Here is a 19,634-nt window from a genome sequence, read left to right as displayed (position 1 = left end):
GAAGAAGAGCAGCTTTAATTGATTGCCGTTATGCCAGAGTTGAGTGTGTGTGTGTGTGTGTGTGTGTGTGTGTGTGTGTGTGTGTGTGTGCAGATGTCCTACTTTCTCCTTGCTCCATTATACTCAGCTCTATGCAAGCAGGACCTTTCACATTTATTACAATTATACATGAAACGCAGCAGAAACGCTGAATTCTTCTGTTATTTCTTATTAGTGTTTCAATCAAAGAAGTGCGGAAGATTTTTTTAAAAAAGGCTCAAAGGTTAATCTGTTTTGGTCTTTTCTGATTTTTAACAACAAAGTCAAACTGTGGATAAGCTACTTACTCTAATGTGCCAACGGCCATCATTATAATACAACACGCAAATACAGCATTATTACACAGAGCAGTTTGATCCCCAAAGTGAGTGAAAACCGAAACTCTGCCCGTCTGACTGTGTACAAAACGACACGGGTCACTGAGTAGACGTGGAAAAAAAGAGGAGGAGAACTGCCTTTGCTAAGTTTGTTTTTTGCTTTTTCCGGTCTTTCTATCCTTTGTTTGTTTGCATTATTTGTGCTGGGATTTTGTATTCGGTCTCTCCTCGTCCCTCGCCGTGCGTTTTTGGCTCGGCTACAGGCCGTTAATGAAAGCATTTCAAGCAAACATGTTGATTTTTGTTTCCATGGGGACCCAGAAGGCCTGACAGTGTCAGCCAGGCTCCGGCCAACAGACGGGTGGAAAGCATCGCCGTCTTTTCCTCTTTTATTCGCATTGTGTTCTGCCGTTTCTCCTCAACTCTCCTCCTTCCTTTGTTCGTCACTTTTTTCTTTACTTTTTTTGTGCTTAACTGCGCCCTTCAGCTCCGTTTCGCTTTTTCTCTCTTGCTCTCTGACTGCGAGCCCTCTCCATTCTGCCTCCTTTGTCGTCGTCTATGTGTGAAGAGCTGTGATAAATAAAGACAAACAGGGCAGTATGTGTCTGTGTGTGCATCGGAGAGTCGGACGCCAGCCCTCTGATAGCATTGTTAGCCTCTCCACCTCTCCTCACTCCACTGCACATCCAGCTACAGGCTTCCTTCCCTCCCATCCCTCCATCCAGGCCCCGAGCCAGGAAGGCGGCGTCGGGGCCAAGGCAGGCCAGGATGGAGGCTCCATTGTGGGGCTGCAGGGGGCGTCGCTGCTGGAGGATGAGGACCAGGGATCCAGGCCAAGCCCCGGACCCAAGACCCTGATCTGGCTTGCCAAGCGATCCACTAAAGGGCCTCCGTGGCTGGGCACAACATCAGGGCAAGAGGGGAGGTGGAGGCTGGAGGTCTCAGCAGCGGTAATGGCAGTGGCTAGATTAAGACCTTCTCTGAGAACGAGCACAATGGAGAAGGTCTACAGCGAAGCCACACACACGCAGACACACACACACGGCGACTCTATTCAGCTTCACCCGTGTTGCCCATCAGAGGCAGAGAAGCATGAATAAATACATGAGCGGCGTCGAGCGCCATAGGACTGATAAAATAAAGAACACACATGAATTGCAGGAACTGAAAGAAAGAATGGTAAATTGAAAAAAGGGACAGATGAATAATTTGGATGGTTTTGTACTCCGGTAATTGTGATGGAAGAAAAAAGAGAGAGAGAGAGAGTAAGAGAGGTGGGGGTAAGGAAGGGGTGAGTTATGAAAATCCTCAATTTCCCTGAGCTCGCTAAATGGAATAATTTGGAAAAGTTGGAAAGTTAAAAAATTAACAGCGAAGAGAAACTTTCAAAGGCCTCAGGATTGTGCTCGAAGTTGGATCAGAGCTCCTCCTGTACAATACTGTAATAAATGATAAATAATTAGATGCTAAAGTGTCACAGTTATTTATGAGAATTAAATGAAATATAATTCAAACAGGTTAGTTATTCTAATTCTGCTAATGAAGCTGACAAAGCTGCTATTATTCCTCCCACAGCTCTTCGCTAACATCTGTTAGCATCATCATTAACTTCAACTAATAAAATGGCAGAAGCAGCCACAAAAATGGCTTCAACTGCCCTGAATATTACATTTACTGCTACTTCCACCACGACTGAGTGTAGCTTGATCCAGCACCATCAAATATAATTTACAGAAAGAAAAAGAAAACGAGTGCAGTTTTTTGGTGGATATTTCTGGACTAAAATCTTCTGCTCAACACCGATTTCAGGTTAGTGTACAGATAATAAAGCACAATGAATGATTGTATTGGCACTTCCATGCCCTTCTGGTGAAACAGGACGTATTTGATGCGTTTTGTGTTTAAACACTCTTCAAGAGCAAAGTCAGAATTGAACCATCAAGCATTGACCAATTGTCTGAGCTGATATTTTTTCTATCATTGAACTCAACATTTTTTGGGGGGGGTAACTGACTCATGGTGAAATCAATCAGGGAAAACTGTTGTGATTGGTTACACAGGACCAATAACAGCCTATCAGCACTGAAGGATGTACGCTACCAATCAAAAGTTTGGGAACACTGAGAAATGTCCTTATTTTCGAAAGACTTTTTTTTTTCAATGAAGATAACATTAATTTAATCAGACATCCAGTCTCGACATTGTTAATGTGGTAAATGACTATTCTAGCTGGAAATTTTTAATGGAATATCTGCATATGGGTACAGAGGAACATTTCCAACAACCATCACTCCTGTGCTTTAATGCTACATTGTGTTAGCTAAAGGCTAATTGATGATTAGAAAACCCTTGTGCAATTATGTTAACATGAATAAAAGCATGAGATTTCATGGCAAACATAAAATTGCCTGGGCGACCCCAAACTTTTAAACAGTCGTACATGAAACAGAAACAAGCAAATATATTACAACAAAGTTTTGCAGGAGAGGTTGGTGTAAGTCCAAGTTCTAACACCAAAGTTTCCACTTCTACTGCAAATCTTTAGCGGTTCCAGATATTGATGATTGGAATCCTTGAACAAAACACGTCGGTCTATCTGAAACTGAAATTCTCACACTACACATATGCTCTAAAAAAAAAAAAAAAGAAAATGATTCACACATTTCAGTCCAGTTCTGCTGGACAGTTTGAGTTTTTACAGGTAAGAAACAGATGCAGGAGACTCAAAGTATTAAGACCTCCAGAAACCCTGAAGAAGAAGATAGAGGGTGTCCATGACGCCTGCTTGCAATGATAAGAATTTACTACAAAGGAAGTTGATAAGATATCTCACCCAGGTTAGTTCTATTGTAATCAGTGTTTATTAAAGTTTGTAATCACATTGAAACTGTGTGTTTCCGGTATCCTGTTGGTGAAAGACGTGCTGTTAAATGAAACCCTAAAAAATGGCTACTCCTCAAGAGAAGGGATGGGCCACTTCCTTGGCCACCACTTTCACCAGATATCACTCCCTTGTACTTCTTTCTATGGGGTTATGTTCAAGATATCGTGCATCTAACAAAGATACGGGACATTACTGACTTGAAGCAAAAAATTTCTGATGCCATTGCCCCCATTGATGAGGCTATGCTACGGCGAACATGGCAAGAAATCGAGTACCGTCTTGATGTCCTTTGTGCAACCAATGGTGCTTATTTAGAGGTGTGTTAAATGAGGTACAAAAAACTTGGACAACCACTGATTACAATAAAACAAATCTGGTTAAGATATCTTATCAACTGCCTTTGGAATAAATTCTTAAAATTGTAAAGACACTTTATAGATACTCTGCACTACCATTCAAAGGTTTGGCATCATCCAGACAGTTTCATGTTTTCCACCAAAACTCACTTTTATTCATGTGCTAACATAACTGCACCAGGGTTTTCTAATCATCAGTTAGCCTTTCAACACCATTAGCTAACACAATGTAGCATTAGAACACAGGAGTGATGGTTGCTGGAAATGTTCCTCTGTACCCCTATGGAGATATTCCATTAGAAATCAGCCGTTTCCAGCTAGAATAGTCATTTAGCACATTAATAAAGTCTAGACTGTATTTCTGATTCATTTAATGCTATCTTCATTTAAAAAAATGAATTATTTTCTTTCAAAAACAAGGACTTTTTAAGTGAGCCCAAACTTTGAGCGCTAGTATATATAGATACTACACATATGCAGTGACTTCCTGCTCTCTTTACATTACCCATCAATACGCTCTCCTCATTTGTTCAAACAATTTGCAGCAATTTTTACAGATGATTCACTGCCAGATGAGAGCAGCGGCACAAAGAAGTGGCGAAGAGAGAAGATCGTGTGAATCAAAGTTCAGCAGTATAAATAAACCACGAGGACGCGGCGGCGGAGGCTCGGAGCAACACACCGTGTGTCGCTTTATTGAGCTCTGTTCGTTTTTCTTTGTGTCAGCTAATGTCCATGTTTTTGGTCACAGAAGAGAGTAGAGCAGCCTGGATACCTGGTAATGTCTGCAATAAGACCTTTTTACCACCTCTTACCTCTTCACCTGTACTATGCAGTACTTTTCTAGTCAAAGAGTGTGTGTGTGCCTCCGTGTGTGTGCATGTTAGTGTGTGTGTGTGTTGGCGCTGGGGCTCTCAGAAAGGACCCTGGGACCCTCCTCGACAGTGAGAGCTTTTAGCTCTTCTTCGCTAATGTCCTGAATAATGGCATCTTGATGGAGAGAGAGCAGACGGAAAAGAGAAAGAGAAAAAGGGGGGAGAAAAGGGAGAGAGAAAGAGGGAGGAGGGAGAGATAGAAAAAGACAGAAACATCCATCTGTCTACCTGCAGACCTCCATCAGCACCATTATTCTACTTTCATTATTCCCTTTTTGTGCAGTTTTTCAGCATGATGATGATCCACTGAGGTTTTACTTGTGCTTGCAAAAAGATACATGCCAGTGTGTGTGTGTGTGTGTGTGTGTGTGTGTGTGTGTGTGTGTGTGTGTGTGTGTGTGTCCACATATAAGGAGTCCTTACGTGACACAGCAGCCTTTTAGCAAAGTGAACTTTTGATAACACTGAGGTATTATTTGGAAGAAAGCGCTATATGCTGCTTTTTTTAAGCAACATTAGCCGAATCATCTCTTCAATTATGGCTGCTGGATGTAAAAAGTCCTTCTGCTGATGTCAGGTCACAAAGTCTGAAAGTTTACTGAGAAGCAAAGTTCATTTTTGGGTCTCAAAATCATGAACATCTAAGATCTAACGTCAAAATGTGTGCGTGTGAAACAGAAAAGTGGATTAAAACCGTTCAAGATAACACTAGTTCCTGTTAGACACATCAAATCTGGACAGACAATTCAACAGCTGATCTGATCACGCACGATATTTATCTCAGATGTCTTATTTAGTCACTTGTCATGCTCGAGAGCTTTACGATGCGCCTTGAAACTGCCTGAAAAAGAATCAGCTCGTCAAATCTCAAGTGGTTTTTGCTGTGGAATTCCACAACTGCAGAGCTGGAAAGACAGAAGATGAGCCGAGAGACGGTTTCACTGACATTTTTCTGACTGCAGCACGCTCTGGATGTGACATTTCTTGCAAGGAAAAGGTGTTTGTCTCTTTGGTTAAACCATAAACCGGGCAGATTAAAGCCTCGGTGCTGCTGTTTGGGGATGTTGAGTAAACTGTAGGGACAGTTCAGGGTGATTGACCGAGACCCAAAACACACATTTTCTCACAGGAGCCTGTCTCACTGGAGGGTCATCGCCACATCAGGCAAGTAAATACAGCTCCCTGTTAAACATTAATGCTTCATATGAGAACATCAGCACATTCTGTTCTCTTATATAAAGCATCACCGCTTAATTTTCTGTTTGTGGCTTGTTAGAGGACAAAGCATATTTTTATGGTATTTTAAATTTAGCAGCTGCTCTGTGTTGTTGTTTTTCCATCTGTAAATTATCTCAGAAGCAGATTCCAGCTCCACAGTCAACGTGATTCCCTCCTAGTTTGGCCTCACTATTATTTTTTTTTCTAAATATATATATTTTTCCCCCACAAGCAAAGTTCCAGCTCCGCTAAATGTGCGCATCTTCCGTGTCTCCAGCAGCGCGCCCTGACGCAGCGGCGTGGGTGAACACACACACACACACACACACACACACACACAATATTTGAAAGTTACCAAACTACAAAATGGCATCACCCTGGGCGCCGCTGCTCAAATAGGTCAGAGCTTTTACGGGCTTTGTTCGGCGGAGACAGAACAGGAGGTTCGTGCGCTGCGGTGTTGGTGAGGTTCAGTTTCCGTGTCTGTGCCAAATAATTGGCAACCGATCATTAGGAGGACAAAAAAAAAAAGAGAGCGCAGGGCCTGATGCCTGTATGCGAGGACGACCTGAGCACGAAACACACCTCCGGGGAAATACTGACAAAAGTGGAATTTAATATTTGTGCTTTCTCTGCAGAATTAAACCGCACGACACGCCGCGGAGAAGTTCAAATAATTGTTGCTTGAAATTGCTCCGGTGCGTCATTTTAGCGGAGAGCAGCTGCCGGACAAGCGGTTGATGAGACTCCGCCGATATTTAATACTGCTAAATAATGACAGGAATTTCACATCCTATTTGTAAAAACCTCACAGAGCTAAAAGCGCGTCTTCTCTTTTACTGCGAAGAGCAGATAAAACTGTTTAGAGGAAGGAGTGAGTTTGGCCCAAAGAGCGCGTCCGGCATTCCTTCGCACAGACTCTCCATCTGATCAGCCTTCAGTTGGGCTTTCATCGGTTTTTAAAATTAGATAAAATATTTACAGCAGTGCACATCATTATATCCACGCAGCTTCCTCGCCGTTTTCTTTATTGTTATTATTATTATTATTATTATTGTTTCGGTAAGTTCTCCGGAGAATGAACTGATGTCGTTAAAACAATTTCCTATCCGCTGTGTAAAACATTCCACCTGTTCCAGACACACAGACGCGCAGTTTGAGGCTCGCTGCCTTTTTAAAAACACATTTCTGTTTGGATTGTTCGCATTAACTCCTCCAAACAACCGCTTCATGCATCATTTCTGTGTGATTTTGATTTTGGGATTTACGCACAAAGCGCCCTGCAGGAATAAACTGTAAAATCTTTTTTTTAATACCTTCCACTCAAGCCGCAGTTAATAGCGAGGCTGGGCTGTGGAGGAACGTGGTGTTAATTCACGAAACACACACTTCTCCAAACATTTACAATTTTATTCAATTAGCTCCAAGCGGTACTGAAGTGCTGGAGTGTTTAGGAACTTTTACGCATTAATTCCAAACCTGGTGCAGGATTTGGAGGTGGGTTTTTAAGCAGATTGATTCAAAAGGCCTCTGCAGGTCACGTTTCAAATTCGCTGTAATGTAGAAATATTGCTTCATATTCTAGTGATTATGTTTTACTGTCTGACCTGCTGAAGTGTCCCTGAGCCAAACATCTGAATCCAGTCAGCTGCTGGGGTTTCCTGACCTCTGATCTCTGGATAGCTGAGGGCTTTCCTTATTTTACAGGGGGAACTTTTCCTTAACTTAACCAGCAGCTTCGCGTCGAGGCGCACGGACGTCTCCAATTACGCACAAACCATTAAAGGTTTGTTTTTTACGCACGGGGATGAATGAAGAGAAACAGAATAATTTAATTAAAGCCAGTGTTTATTAAATCATCACAGAGCTGAGAGCACCTGGACAGAAGCGTCCTGCTGCAGCATTAACTGCTTCAAATGATCCGACCTTATACTTGTCATGTTTATTGAACGACACAAGTTGGGAAGAAAACATTTAACTGATGTTTTTTTGTGTGTGTGTCACAAACTGATAAAATCAAATAAAAAAATGTAAATAAGCAAACAGAGAAATGAAAGGCCCTGTTAAAGGTGAATTACAAATTTAGTATTGAGGACTTTTTGCGGGTTTTACGCACATGCCAGAAGCTGGTGAAGTGACTTTTGTTACCCTCCGCTCCGCCGCTCCGCTCTGGCTGCGCGCCGTTTTCGGGGCTCCTTATAAATAAAATCCACCGTCCCCGGTTCCTCTTCCTTATTGGTCAGGTGGAGCCGTTACCTCACTCCGGGGCCGGTGACGCAGCGTCTTCACGTATCCTTCATGTGCGTCTCTTCTTGCTTCTTACTGAGAGTCTTGCAGTCGGACGGACCGGCGGCGGAGCGGAAAGTGGCGGCGGACCGGGAGCGCTCGATACTAAACACTTCCCATCCCGGGAGGAGAGCGGCGCACACGAGCAGCGGCTCTCTCTCTCTCTCTCTGCTTCTCGGAGTCTCTCATCTCGACGAGCTTGCTCTCTCTCCCTCCCGCGCACACACTCACGCAAGCGCGCACGCACGCCCTGCATACGTCTCCGCTTTGCCGTAGTAAATTACGGCATTGATCTGAACGGCGGCGGCGGCGGATCTGTCTCCTGTGTTCGTCTTTTCTTCGACGGAGCGACTTGGAGAAAACGCTCGGCGGAGAAGTAAGTACAACACTTGTTTTTTCCATTCCGGTTACCGGGTTACCGGAGCAGGTTCTGTGCGTCAGCTTTGTCCGGTGCATCGTGGATTGGAGCTAACTTCACTTCACGGTTCGTTCAAGGATCCAGATGGTTCCGTTCAGTCCTGGACGGTTTTCAGAAACTACTTTGGTCCAGTTTGTGTGCGTTGCTTTCAGTTTTCTGACGCTGCGGGAAGTTAAATCTCTGATCAAAGTTAGTTTTAAACCCAAAGTGAGGCTTTGTTCGCTGCGTTATTCTGCTTTGCACTCTCCCTGTTTCGCACCTGGGCTGCTTTTTTTTTTTTTTTTTAATCAGACATTCAATAAAGCGGAGGTTTAAAATCAGAGTTCTTATAATCAGCTCTGCAAAGAAGTTGAACTTTCTGCTGGGAGAACGTGTTTGGTGGTGAATGCGTGCAGCCTGAGACGGTGAATCCTCTCTTTATTCGGACTAATTGTTGTTGGATGAGACAAACGTCTCCATTTCTGCGGTGCGCAAAGTAGCAGCTTGTGTTCTCCGCTCAGAGCGCACTTCAGCCCTCACATTCACACATTTTTTTTCCATTTATTTTAACAAGTACTAACACCGTTTTCCTCTTCTCAGTGAAGCAGCACGAAGGAGAAATAATCTGCATATTACGCCCTTTATTAGACTAACAAAAATCATTTGGGCTTTCCCCCCCCCCCAGAATGAATTTGAAGACAAAACATGAGGTGGAAATTGTGGATAATGTTTTAGTGACATCATGAGTTTTAGTAGCATCACTGTAAAAACAAAGAAGTTCATTCAGTCACCTCACACTGCTTTCTAAATGGAAATGTGACATTTACTGTTATTAATCAACTACTTCCCATTTCAGTTCTGCAAGTCCTGCTCTTCACGTTCACACTGCAGTTCCAGTTTTCATACAAAAACCACACACACACTCGCACTCTCACATCTCCTTTCTGTGCTCACCTTTAACTCAGGCTCATTTGAACAATGATGTACATTTCTTGTGCATTTCCAAGTTTGTTTTTGTGCCGAGTGTTTCAGTCAGGCGGACAGTTTTTAGACTTCGCTGTGACCTCGGACACAAATTTCAAGATAAAGCCATCGAGCTCTTTGGACCCCACAGATCTAAACAGTGTGTTTGTGTGTGTGTGAGAGCAAGAGAGAGAGAGTGTGTATGTGGGTCACTGGCGGCTCAGTGTTTTTTCTGCTCACCTCTCATTACAACAGCTCATGGTCATATTCAAGCCGTCCTGCTGGAGACGACCTCATCTTGGTCCTGTAGAACCAACAGTGTCGACGACTGAAAGCATCTCGTTATTTCCTCGATTCTTTAAACACACTTAGTTTTTTAACGCTGGACTGATTTGCTTTAATTTGTGACATCTTTCTGGACCGTAAAAGCACTTGCAAAGCAGATGCAAACACAGAAAACGCTGCCTGCATGTGTGTGTGGGGATGTTCACCTGTCTGAAAGTTGAATTCTATACCTTAATCGAATTCGAAAAACAACGCTGGAACACTCAAATTGGCCCTGAATCTGTCGTTTCCTAAAGATTCCAAGTTCAGATGAACTAAATAAGTTGTGTGAGATTCATTTATTTTTAGGATTCTCGTATATTTCAATTACAGGAGCGATAAATCCGACCTCCATCCAGAGTTTCACTGCCTGCTGAGGCTTCTGTCTATATAGTGAATGAGAAAAACAAACCCAGCTTTAAACTTGCACTGCAGGAGGATCTGCTTAAGCCCCAAGTGGCGGCATTTGGAAGACATTTTAAAAAAACTTTTTGTCTCCTTCAAAAACGCGAGATAAGAACCAGTTTTCTTTCAAATCACAAAGAAGTTAAAAAAAAAAAGAGAGGAGACAATAAGGGAGGAAAAGTCGGCTTGTCTTTCCTTCACAGTGGAGTCAAACCCTCAGACAATAAGAGAAGCTGTCGATTCCTCACAAGATGCACAAATCAAGGTTAGGCCTCGGGGGACGAGGAGGAAATGGGAAATTATTTTGGTTATTACCGGCAGGTGCTACTTCTCTGTGGGAAGATCTCCTTGAACTATTTTAAAGAGTGTGTTGTTTCTCCCAGGGCTTGTGGTCAAGAAACGAGTCTCTTTTTTAGTTTTGTGCTCAGGGCGAGTCAGTAAAACTACCTGCCTTTGTTGCTTCTAACTGGAAGTACTGGTTGTGTCTGAATGCTTTTTTTTAATATATCTGTAATTATTGTATATTTTGATGCTTTAAAAGGTAAAATGCAAATTAAGTGTTCTTTAAATTTAAACTGACTTTAAAGCAAACTTTTCTTTTTGTCCACATTAGTTTTTTTTTCCCCAAAATGAATAGCTAATAAATATGACAAACTAATCCCCCCAAAAAAAAGATCCAGAATTGTCAGTTTACTTGCAACACTAACACTCATATCTGTCTCCTTGTGTCTGCTGCTGACCAGGTCACGGTTTGATCTGCCAGAGTCTGTGAGGACCCCTGGTCATGTCTGTTTAGCTGCCCTGCGTGATGCCTGATCATGACAGCACCACCCTCCTAACCAGACAGACCAAGCGCCGGCGTGTTGACATCGGGGTGAAGAGGACAGTGGGTAGCGCCATATTCAGCCGCGCCAGGGAGACCCTGCTCGACAGAATGAACCAATCGCACGGCCCTGACCAGGATGGCGACTGCTCATTGGTCAGTCACAGCCACGCAGGTGCCAATGGCGATGGAGAGAAGTCCAACGTTCTGAGGAAGTTGCTCAAGAGGGCCAATTCGTACGAAGACGCCATAATTCCTTTCCCCGGCGCCACAATCATCTCCCAGCTGTTAAAAAACAACATGAAGAACGGAGGCAGCGACTCAGGCTTCCAGGTATCAGCCGACCCACACACAGGTTCACTTAGTGTCAGTCACTCAACTAGTCCACTAACCATCCCACTAACCTGCACTTCACCAGTTTCAGTCCTCACTCCCTGACTGTGTTAACCATTTCCTGTCCATCCCAGGGCAGTGGAGCTCTGTCCAGCGGCGGTTCTGAGATCCAGGCCGAGGACGCCTGCAGTAACTCGTCCCGGGACCGAGACAGCCCCTCCGACTGTCTCTCTCCTGGACCTCCTCTGGCTCCTCCAGCTTCATCCTCCTCCTTCGGGAGGCCACCACCTCCTTCCAGCCACAACGCCCCCTCCCAGCCCCTCTCCCTGTCCTCCTTTGACCTGGACCGGCTGTCGGACGAACACCTTCGGGCCAAGCGGGCCCGAGTGGAGAACATCATCCGAGGCATGAGTCACTCTCCGCTGGTCCGACCCAACGCCGGAGACCACGGCCAGGAGAGCAACCGCGACAATGAGAACAGCAGCAACAACAGCAACAGCAGCAACGACCACAGAGGAGACGGCAACAACGTCGGCAGCCACAGCCGGAGCGACTGCCCGTCCTCCCTGCTGAGCTCTCCGGGTTCGCGGGGTGGCGTGGTCGGCGTCGGGGAGGTTTACCGGGAGAATAAGAGGAAGCAGCGGCTGCCCCAGCAGCAGCACAGCTTCACCCAGCTGGTGTGTTCGAGGCAGGAACAGAGACAGGAAGAGAGACGGCAGCTCAAACTCCAGCTGGAGGACATGCAGGTCGGTGGCATTCTTGAATTTCCCCAAGGGGATGAATAAGTATCTATCCATCTATCTATCTATCTATCCATCCATCCATCTGAGATGCAGCACAAACATCCGCTGTCTCTACCTCCACTATAAGTTAATATAAATGAGCACACAAGCTCCACCTAATTACAGCTGGACTGCACTACTTTCATTTCTCCTTCAGATGTTCCTTGATATTTAAAGAATATTTACAGTCTTCTTGAACTTTCTCTCTCCATCCAGAAACAGCTGCGGCAGCTTCAGGAGAAGTTCTACCAGATCTACGACTCGGAGACGGAGGAGGAGGAGGAGAACGGAGAGAATGGGGAGGCCGACCGAGGAGGAGAAAGAGAGGAGGATGGAAACCTGTCAGAGGACAGCATCCGGTCCGACGGTCTGGAGGAGAGACACCGAGACCGAGGCCGTCACGACGAGCTGTCAGAGCTGGACCCGGGTCTGTTCCTGGACCGGGCCAGAGCCCTGCTCCGAGAACAGGCCCTGATAGATGGAGAGATGGAGGAGGATGTGGACAGGGAGGAGGAGGACAGGAATGGAGAGAGGGCAATGAAGAGGAGAGCAGCTGGAGGAGGAAGGCAGCTAGCAGAGACTCTGAAGCAGGAGCTGAACTGTGCCGTATCTCAGGTGGTCGATACCGTCGTCAAGGGCTTCTCTTCGCCCAAACAGGCTGTCAGCCTCCATCATGGCTGCCACAGCAGCACGCCGGCCGCTCCGTCCTCCTCCTCCAACTCCTCCTCCTCTTGCCCTCCACCCTTCGGCCCTCTGCCCTCTCTAACCCCAGACTCTCGCTTCGGCGGGCCCTTGGCCCTCAGCCTGAATGGCGACGGCAGTCCGACCCCAAACTACCATTCCTCCGCCCAGAGGCTGCACTGCTTTGGAGATGTGATTGTCCCGAGTCCTCTGGACTCCTTCGGGGGTCTGAGCGGCAGACTGAGCGGTGTGCCGACTCCCAACGACCAGACGGAGGCGCTGCCGCTGGTGGTGCGTAAAAGCGGTGGAGGAGGTGGAGGAGAGAACCCCAACCCCTCCCTTCCTCCTCCTCCTCCTCCTCACCATCCCTCCCTCCACCCCTCCCCCCTCACGGCCTCCCTCGGGTTCAGTCCTCCATCCTTTCGCCACCCATTCCCCATTCCCCTCATGGGTTACCCCTTCCAGAGCCCCTGGGGTCCCACGGGGGTGGAGCAGGCTACCCTCCAGGGCCCAAAGACCACCATCGGTCCTCCCCCGACTCCATGGACATAACCCGGGAAACTGTGAGCCTCAGAACCAAGATGGCCTCTTTAGGCGGTGGCCATCTTGGTCACCATCACCACAGGCAGACCTCTCCGAGCCAGCACGGTCCAGAGGGTCTGTCGCTGTCGCTCATCAAGTCTGAGTGTGGAGACCTGCAGGACATGGCCGACATCTCGCCGTACTCAGGCAGCACCGTATCCTTGTCAGGGTTCATGAGTGAGTGTGTTGCAAGTGTTTAAAATCCCAAGAAGAAAAGTTTTAAGTGACAAGGAGGTAAATTAGAATGAAGCCGAGTAGTAACTCCAAGCAAGATACTAATTCCAGGCTGGTTTAGAGCCTCCAATGCAGAAACTGACGGTTCTTAGTGTTTGGTTGATGGACACTGGAGTCCCAGACAGCAGCAGCCAAAGGAAATAGAGGTGTAAAACTAAAAATAAACTGGGGCTGATAGTGAGAAGATTTTAACATCTGTGCATGTCTCATCATTTCCAGTGAGCAGAAAAGGTTAAAACACCAAGAAACTGAATAACAATGACAATAAGATGTGATAATACTTTACTATTATCCTGAAAAACATCCTCACTTGAACTTTTGCTCACGCATGTAAAAGCTTCAATGATTTTATCTCAGGGCTGCACAAGAGTCTCACTTCTACTGCAGTTAAACACTGAGACGTCTTTAATATCAATTAATCTGCATTAATTGGTTCCTGGCCTAAGCCTCTTGTTTTCTCGGCGAGTGGGGAAGATGAAACGGGCACGCCGGGTCTTGCAAAAGGGGGAAGATTAAACAGGTCGCACACTGCTCTCTGAAAGCTCTTTTAAGTCTGTGCAGCAGGTTGTGGCGTTTAAAGGTGCTGAGAAAGACTCAGAGCTGCTCTTCACCGTCTCACCGTCTTTCATCATAAACGCTCAAAGCAAATCATATTTCACATTGTGTGTGTGTGTGGTAAGACCTCGTACATAGCAGCTCAAAGCTAATCATATTTCAAAGAGCTCAAGAGAGAGCAGGCCGATGTTTGGCCACTCTAATGGCAGCTTTCTGAATGTGCGTTTCAGGTTGTCGACACATTTTTTTTTTATTATTTCAAATCAGAATCTGCTTTGTTTATAATTCTTCCCTCTTGGGTCTGATCCCTCCTCCTCACTTTCATTCGCTGCCCTTCGCTCAGTTGCTCGGCAGCTGTGTGTGTTTTTTGCCGCGCGCACACACAAACACACACTCCCTTTCATGGCGTGTGCACGTGGACAGGTGTCTGCAGGTAGCTGTTTATCTCCTGGTGCTAACCTTTCATATGGAGAGGCTTCTCCCGGCCGCCACACTCCGAGTCGCGCGCGCTAACACGCACGTTTGAAGAACAAAGTGAAAAGAAAAAGCAGACTTTGAAGCTGACAAACAGGAACTCCTTGCAGCTGCGATGAGGATTTGATCACAGTGTCGTCTTCAAAGCCAATTTAGATGTCGCTTTAATTAAAAAAAGAAATATTTGACACGTCTCTTGATCCCGCTGAGCCGTTTCATTCCAAAATGCTCCCCATTCATTTGAATGAAAGAAATCTTTGAAACTGGACATTAGTATTTCAAAGATATTGACCAGCCTTCAAAAACCTGAAACCTCTTTTTATATTTTGACACAAAAAATGCGAAATAGTTTTTCTCTCGTGAGATATTTAATTTTGCAACTTATTCATGTTCCTGAGAAGCACATCTTTTCCACGATGAATTCACTGATTTAGTCATTATATATAACCTCTGTACTAATTATAACGACTCTGGTTGTCCTGAATTATGCCAATTAATCAATTATACTCGATGGGAGACAAAATTAATGAAATTATTCACCAAACAGCAAGCTCATTTAGTAGAAAAACATTTAATTTGAAGCTTTATTGTGAAAAGCATTTTTTAACTCCATTAATCTAGAAGAGAATCTTATCGTTGCACGAATTCATTCATTGACATTTTACTGTTGGCCTCATGAAGTACAATTTACAAATACTTCTAGTAAAATCATAAAATACTGCTTTGGTGTAACATCTACACAAACTGATATTTTCATTTTGAGCATCTAAAACCTTCAACTACAGACATACTCACACGTGATATTTTTACTTGTATTTTGAAAAGCATCAGCAAATATAATGGAAACCGCAAAATTCAAACGTCTCAGTTTCAATCTAAGATGACTGCTGGTTATAGATGGTTAAAGTTCTGTTTTTCTTTTCGTCTTCTGTTTATTGCCACTGCGAGTAACGCCGCCTTTACCGCCACTTTCTACTCAGTCGAGTTTATTTCACAAAATTAGTTCATAGAAACAAGCCTAATTCACATTTTCTTTTTAGATTTGTTTGAGACATCACATGCGTTTGCTTTGAATTTGCTTGACAATTCCATGGAAACACAAGCTTATAGAAACGCGCCGAGGATGGCGGCTATTTTTTCTACATTTCACGTGCTGCTTTTCCTCTCATCTAAAAATCCATTCATTGCATTAGTGTCTGTTTCACGCCGTGTTCTGTTTCTGGGTAAAATGGGGATTGCATTGTAGGAAGACGGAACGCCTGGCCAAGTTTTTGCTGTTTTGCATTGATCAGAGTTCACCTGAAAGGCCACGCACACACACATACACACACACGCGTACACACAAAGACACACTCAGGTCTGTGTATCTTTAATCCTTTGTACAAAGCTGAGCAGATGTCCTCCATTCATTTATGAATTTATCCCCCCCTCCCAGTCCACCCCCCACTCTCTCTCTCTCTCTCTCTCTCTCTCTCTCTCTCACACACACACACACACACACACACCTGGTAACAAGGTCAAGTTACAGCTGATACACTGAGTCCTGCACAAAACACTCACAGATGTGCATGAGGCTACACACACACACACACACACACACACCGATAGGAAAATAAGGAGGAAGAGGAAGGAAAAAGCAACATGACCAGATGTGTTGTTTATTCATTGACAAGCACACACATCACTCACTTCTTATTCATTGTGATGTTGCTCCAGACTGTTTACTCTGAGTCACGCTAGAGTGCTTTAGCAAAAACAAAAAGGAAACAAAACAGCAGCAAAACACACTATTATATGATGTGAACCCGCACAGTGACAGGTTGGTATGAATGTTAACTCATGATGTGACCTCATGGATCTGCTGCTAAATGAATGATGGACGACAGTACAGCCTCACTCACTTGGGCCACGTAAACAGTGTTGTTGTAGCATGCTTATTTGTTGTTGTAGCATGCTTATTTGTTGTAGCATGCTTATGTGTTGCTGCATTATGCTAATTTGCTGTTGTAGCATTGTTGTTTGTTGCTGTAGCATTGTTTGTTGCTGTAGCATGTTTATTGTTGTAGCAGACCTATTTGTTGTTGTAAAATGCTAATTTGTCATAGCATGCTAATTTGTCATTGTGGCATACTAATTTGATGCATTGTGCTTATTTGTAGCTGTAGTATGCTAATTTGTCATTTTGGCATGCTAATTTGTTGTCGCAAACTTATTTTTTGTTGTAGCATGCTAATTCATCATTGTGGCGTTCTAATTTGTTGTAGTGTGCTTATATGTAGCTGTAGTATGCTATTTTGTCATTTTGTCATGCTAATTTGTTGTAACAAATTTATTTTTGTAGTAGCATGCTAATTTGTCATTGTTGCATGCCAATATGTCGTAGCGTGCAAATTTCTTATTGTGTCATGCTAATTTGTTGTTATAGCATGCTTATTTGTTGTTGTAGCGTGCCAATTTGCCATTGTGGTGTGCTGATATGCCATTGTGGAATTCTAATTTGTCACTGCGCCGTGCTAATTTATTGTTGCAGCTTGCTTATTTGTTGCTGTAGCATGCTAATTTGTCGTTGTCGCATGCTAAATTGTCACTGTGGCATGCTGATTTGTCATTGTAGTATGCTCATTTGTTGCTGTAGCATGCTTATGAATTGTTGCAGCATGCTAAGTTGTTGCTGTAGCATGCTTGGTTGCTGTTGTAGTTTGCTAATATGTTGCTGCACCATGGTAATTTGTCGTTGCGGCATGCTAATTTGCAGTTGTAGCAAACAAACTTGTCGTTGCACCATGTTGAGTTGTTGTAGCATGCTAATCTGTAACTGTGAGTTACAGATTAGCATACAAAAAAGCACAAAACTGGTCATTTTACTAACGGATGTCATCAGGGGTTATTGCTAATTAAACTCGTCAGCTTTTATGTTTTGAAGTTTGAATCATGGGGCACAATTGCACTTTTTCGAGAACGGTTCGTGTAGGTCCTTGACTCCGACTAGAGAATTAATTCAAACCTAAAACACAGTGAAAGGAAGTAAAAATTGTGCTGCTGCTTGTCTTTATCTGCTTCCTGTCTGTTTCCCGATGCCTGATGCCACTTGGTCCCCGTTTGCAGCCACATCGGGCCCCTGGGGTTCCTTCATCTGTGTGTGTTTGTCTGTGTGCTAATTGACCTTGCAGGGGTTCCATTGATTGCCTCATCTTCTCTGATAGATTATAGGGCTGTTAATGTGGTGGCCACAGCTGTTGTCGCACACACACACTGCTGGACACACACACACACACTCTCTCTTGGCACCCCATTGCAACCAGAACCTCCACAATTATCATTTCTTCTTGTTGAGCTGCACAGTCGGCAAGATGCAGGAGAGATTGGGGGTTTGGTTTTAAAGCCACGAGGTTGAGTCACTGTATCTGACACAAAGACACAGCAAAGATGTTTAAAAATGGTGCTAGAACTGAAAGAAACTCCAGGTCTAAATGTGGAACAGGAATATCCATTGGTCAAAGGTACAAATGAAGGTGGTAATAAAGCAGACTGACTTCTCTTGTGCTGAAACATCTTGTGGTGCTTCCTTAACACGTTTCCACTCAGATCCAGGAAGGTTTGTCTCCGAACCACCTGAAGAAAGCCAAGCTGATGTTCTTCTACACCCGCTATCCTTCCTCCAACATGCTCAAGATGTACTTCTCTGACGTCAAGGTAAGACGCCTTCATTTATTACGTCTACTAACCTCTTATGACCCCCGTCACTGTAGTTCTGAATGTATTTATCTGCTTTACATTTGAATCCTGCTTGCTGTTTTTGTATTTTTACCCTGAATTCATTGTATTCATTTCTCTTGAGACTATAGGAAGTTTATTGTAGCAAGGGATTGAAAGAATGTTTGCCAACTGTCAGATAAAGTTACATATATACCTTTATATCAAAACTAGGGTGCATTAATTTTGATTTATTAATTATAGAAAAAATATGGCGTGAAAAAAAATAAATAAATCACACCTTACTCATTTCCCTAATTTCTGGCACACTTGTAACACTCCTCCCTGGTAGGTGGGAGTAAGAACCTAAAGTCTGTTTGCCAGTGATGAAGTTTGGTGATGGAAGACGAAACCGCATTGACCTTGTTGGGCGGAATTTTTTCTTTTCCGCATCTGAATATCGCCGGCTTGGTGGGCAGGTCACTAGTGGGCCACAAGGTGGTCACATGACAGACCTTCAGACCTTCACTTTGGTAGAAACGTTGGATCAACATGACAGCTCAGTTGCAAACGAAAACAGTTCAGCAAAAGTATTTCTGAAAGCATTTGAGGCGAGAATTAAGCTGCTGAATCTGTCCTCATTTGAGTTCAACGAAGCATGACAAAAGTTTTACGATGCGTCAGACCTCCACTCCCCATGCCTCATTTGCATAAATCAAACAACTTTATGCAAATGAGCACCGGAACGCAACCAGCATGTAATGCGGTGCATTTCACGTAGACGATGAATAGGATGCGAGAAATTGACGGATCCTGTGGACACATACCTTAACGTTAGCTATGACTGTCCTGGTACTGGCAAACGGTGTACCCAGCCCATAATAGACCACTTTTAAAGACATTGAAAGTGCTCGAGTTACCAAAAAGTCTTAAAATGTTCTATAAAATCACTATACTTGCAGTTTGAGTTTGCAGTAATCTGTGAATGTAATAGACAGACGAAAAACGCAGATGAATATAAATGAAAAAGTTCACGTACGTGTCTATTCATTGATTCAGTCGTCAACCAAAGCTTATTTGAATTGAAAAACTTTGCTTATTGTGTCAAATATTGGTATTTGACAAAAAATGTGATAAAACGATTAATTAATTACAAAGCCTCAAATTAATTAGATAAGTTTTTTTAATCGTGTCCCACAGCTAATAAAAACACATCTAATGAACTGAAAGGCAACAAATGAGTGAATACAAAATGAGTCCAACAAGTTGGAGTTTTGTCCGTTTTTAACTGATAAGCCAAAATTGCACGATTTTCCATGATAGAGTTCTGATGAGCGCAAGATTCAAAGGTAGAAATGTACAGACTAGGTCACGTTTGTGCTGTCATTGTCATAGATAAAACCCTCAGAACAG

General features: G+C 44.0%; 1 protein-coding gene across 1 annotated transcript in view; it reads left to right on the top strand.

Moving 5' to 3' along the window:
• Positions 1-8,030: 8,030 nt before the first annotated feature.
• prox1a (prospero homeobox 1a) overlaps positions 8,031-19,634 on the top strand; it is a 40,885-nt gene continuing 29,281 nt past the window's right edge. Inside the window, 6 exon segments of the mRNA XM_022217053.2 lie at positions 8,031-8,351; positions 10,808-11,220; positions 11,355-11,966; positions 12,219-13,146; positions 13,149-13,420; positions 18,114-18,221. Of these exon segments, the coding sequence (XP_022072745.2) occupies positions 10,873-11,220; positions 11,355-11,966; positions 12,219-13,146; positions 13,149-13,420; positions 18,114-18,221 (2,268 nt within the window). The 5' untranslated portion in view covers positions 8,031-8,351; positions 10,808-10,872.

Source organism: Acanthochromis polyacanthus, chromosome 22, assembly GCF_021347895.1.
Source record: "Acanthochromis polyacanthus isolate Apoly-LR-REF ecotype Palm Island chromosome 22, KAUST_Apoly_ChrSc, whole genome shotgun sequence".
NCBI lineage: Eukaryota > Metazoa > Chordata > Actinopteri > Pomacentridae > Acanthochromis > Acanthochromis polyacanthus.
Note: the sequence above shows the minus strand (reverse complement) of the source record. Positions and strands in the feature narration are given on the sequence as shown.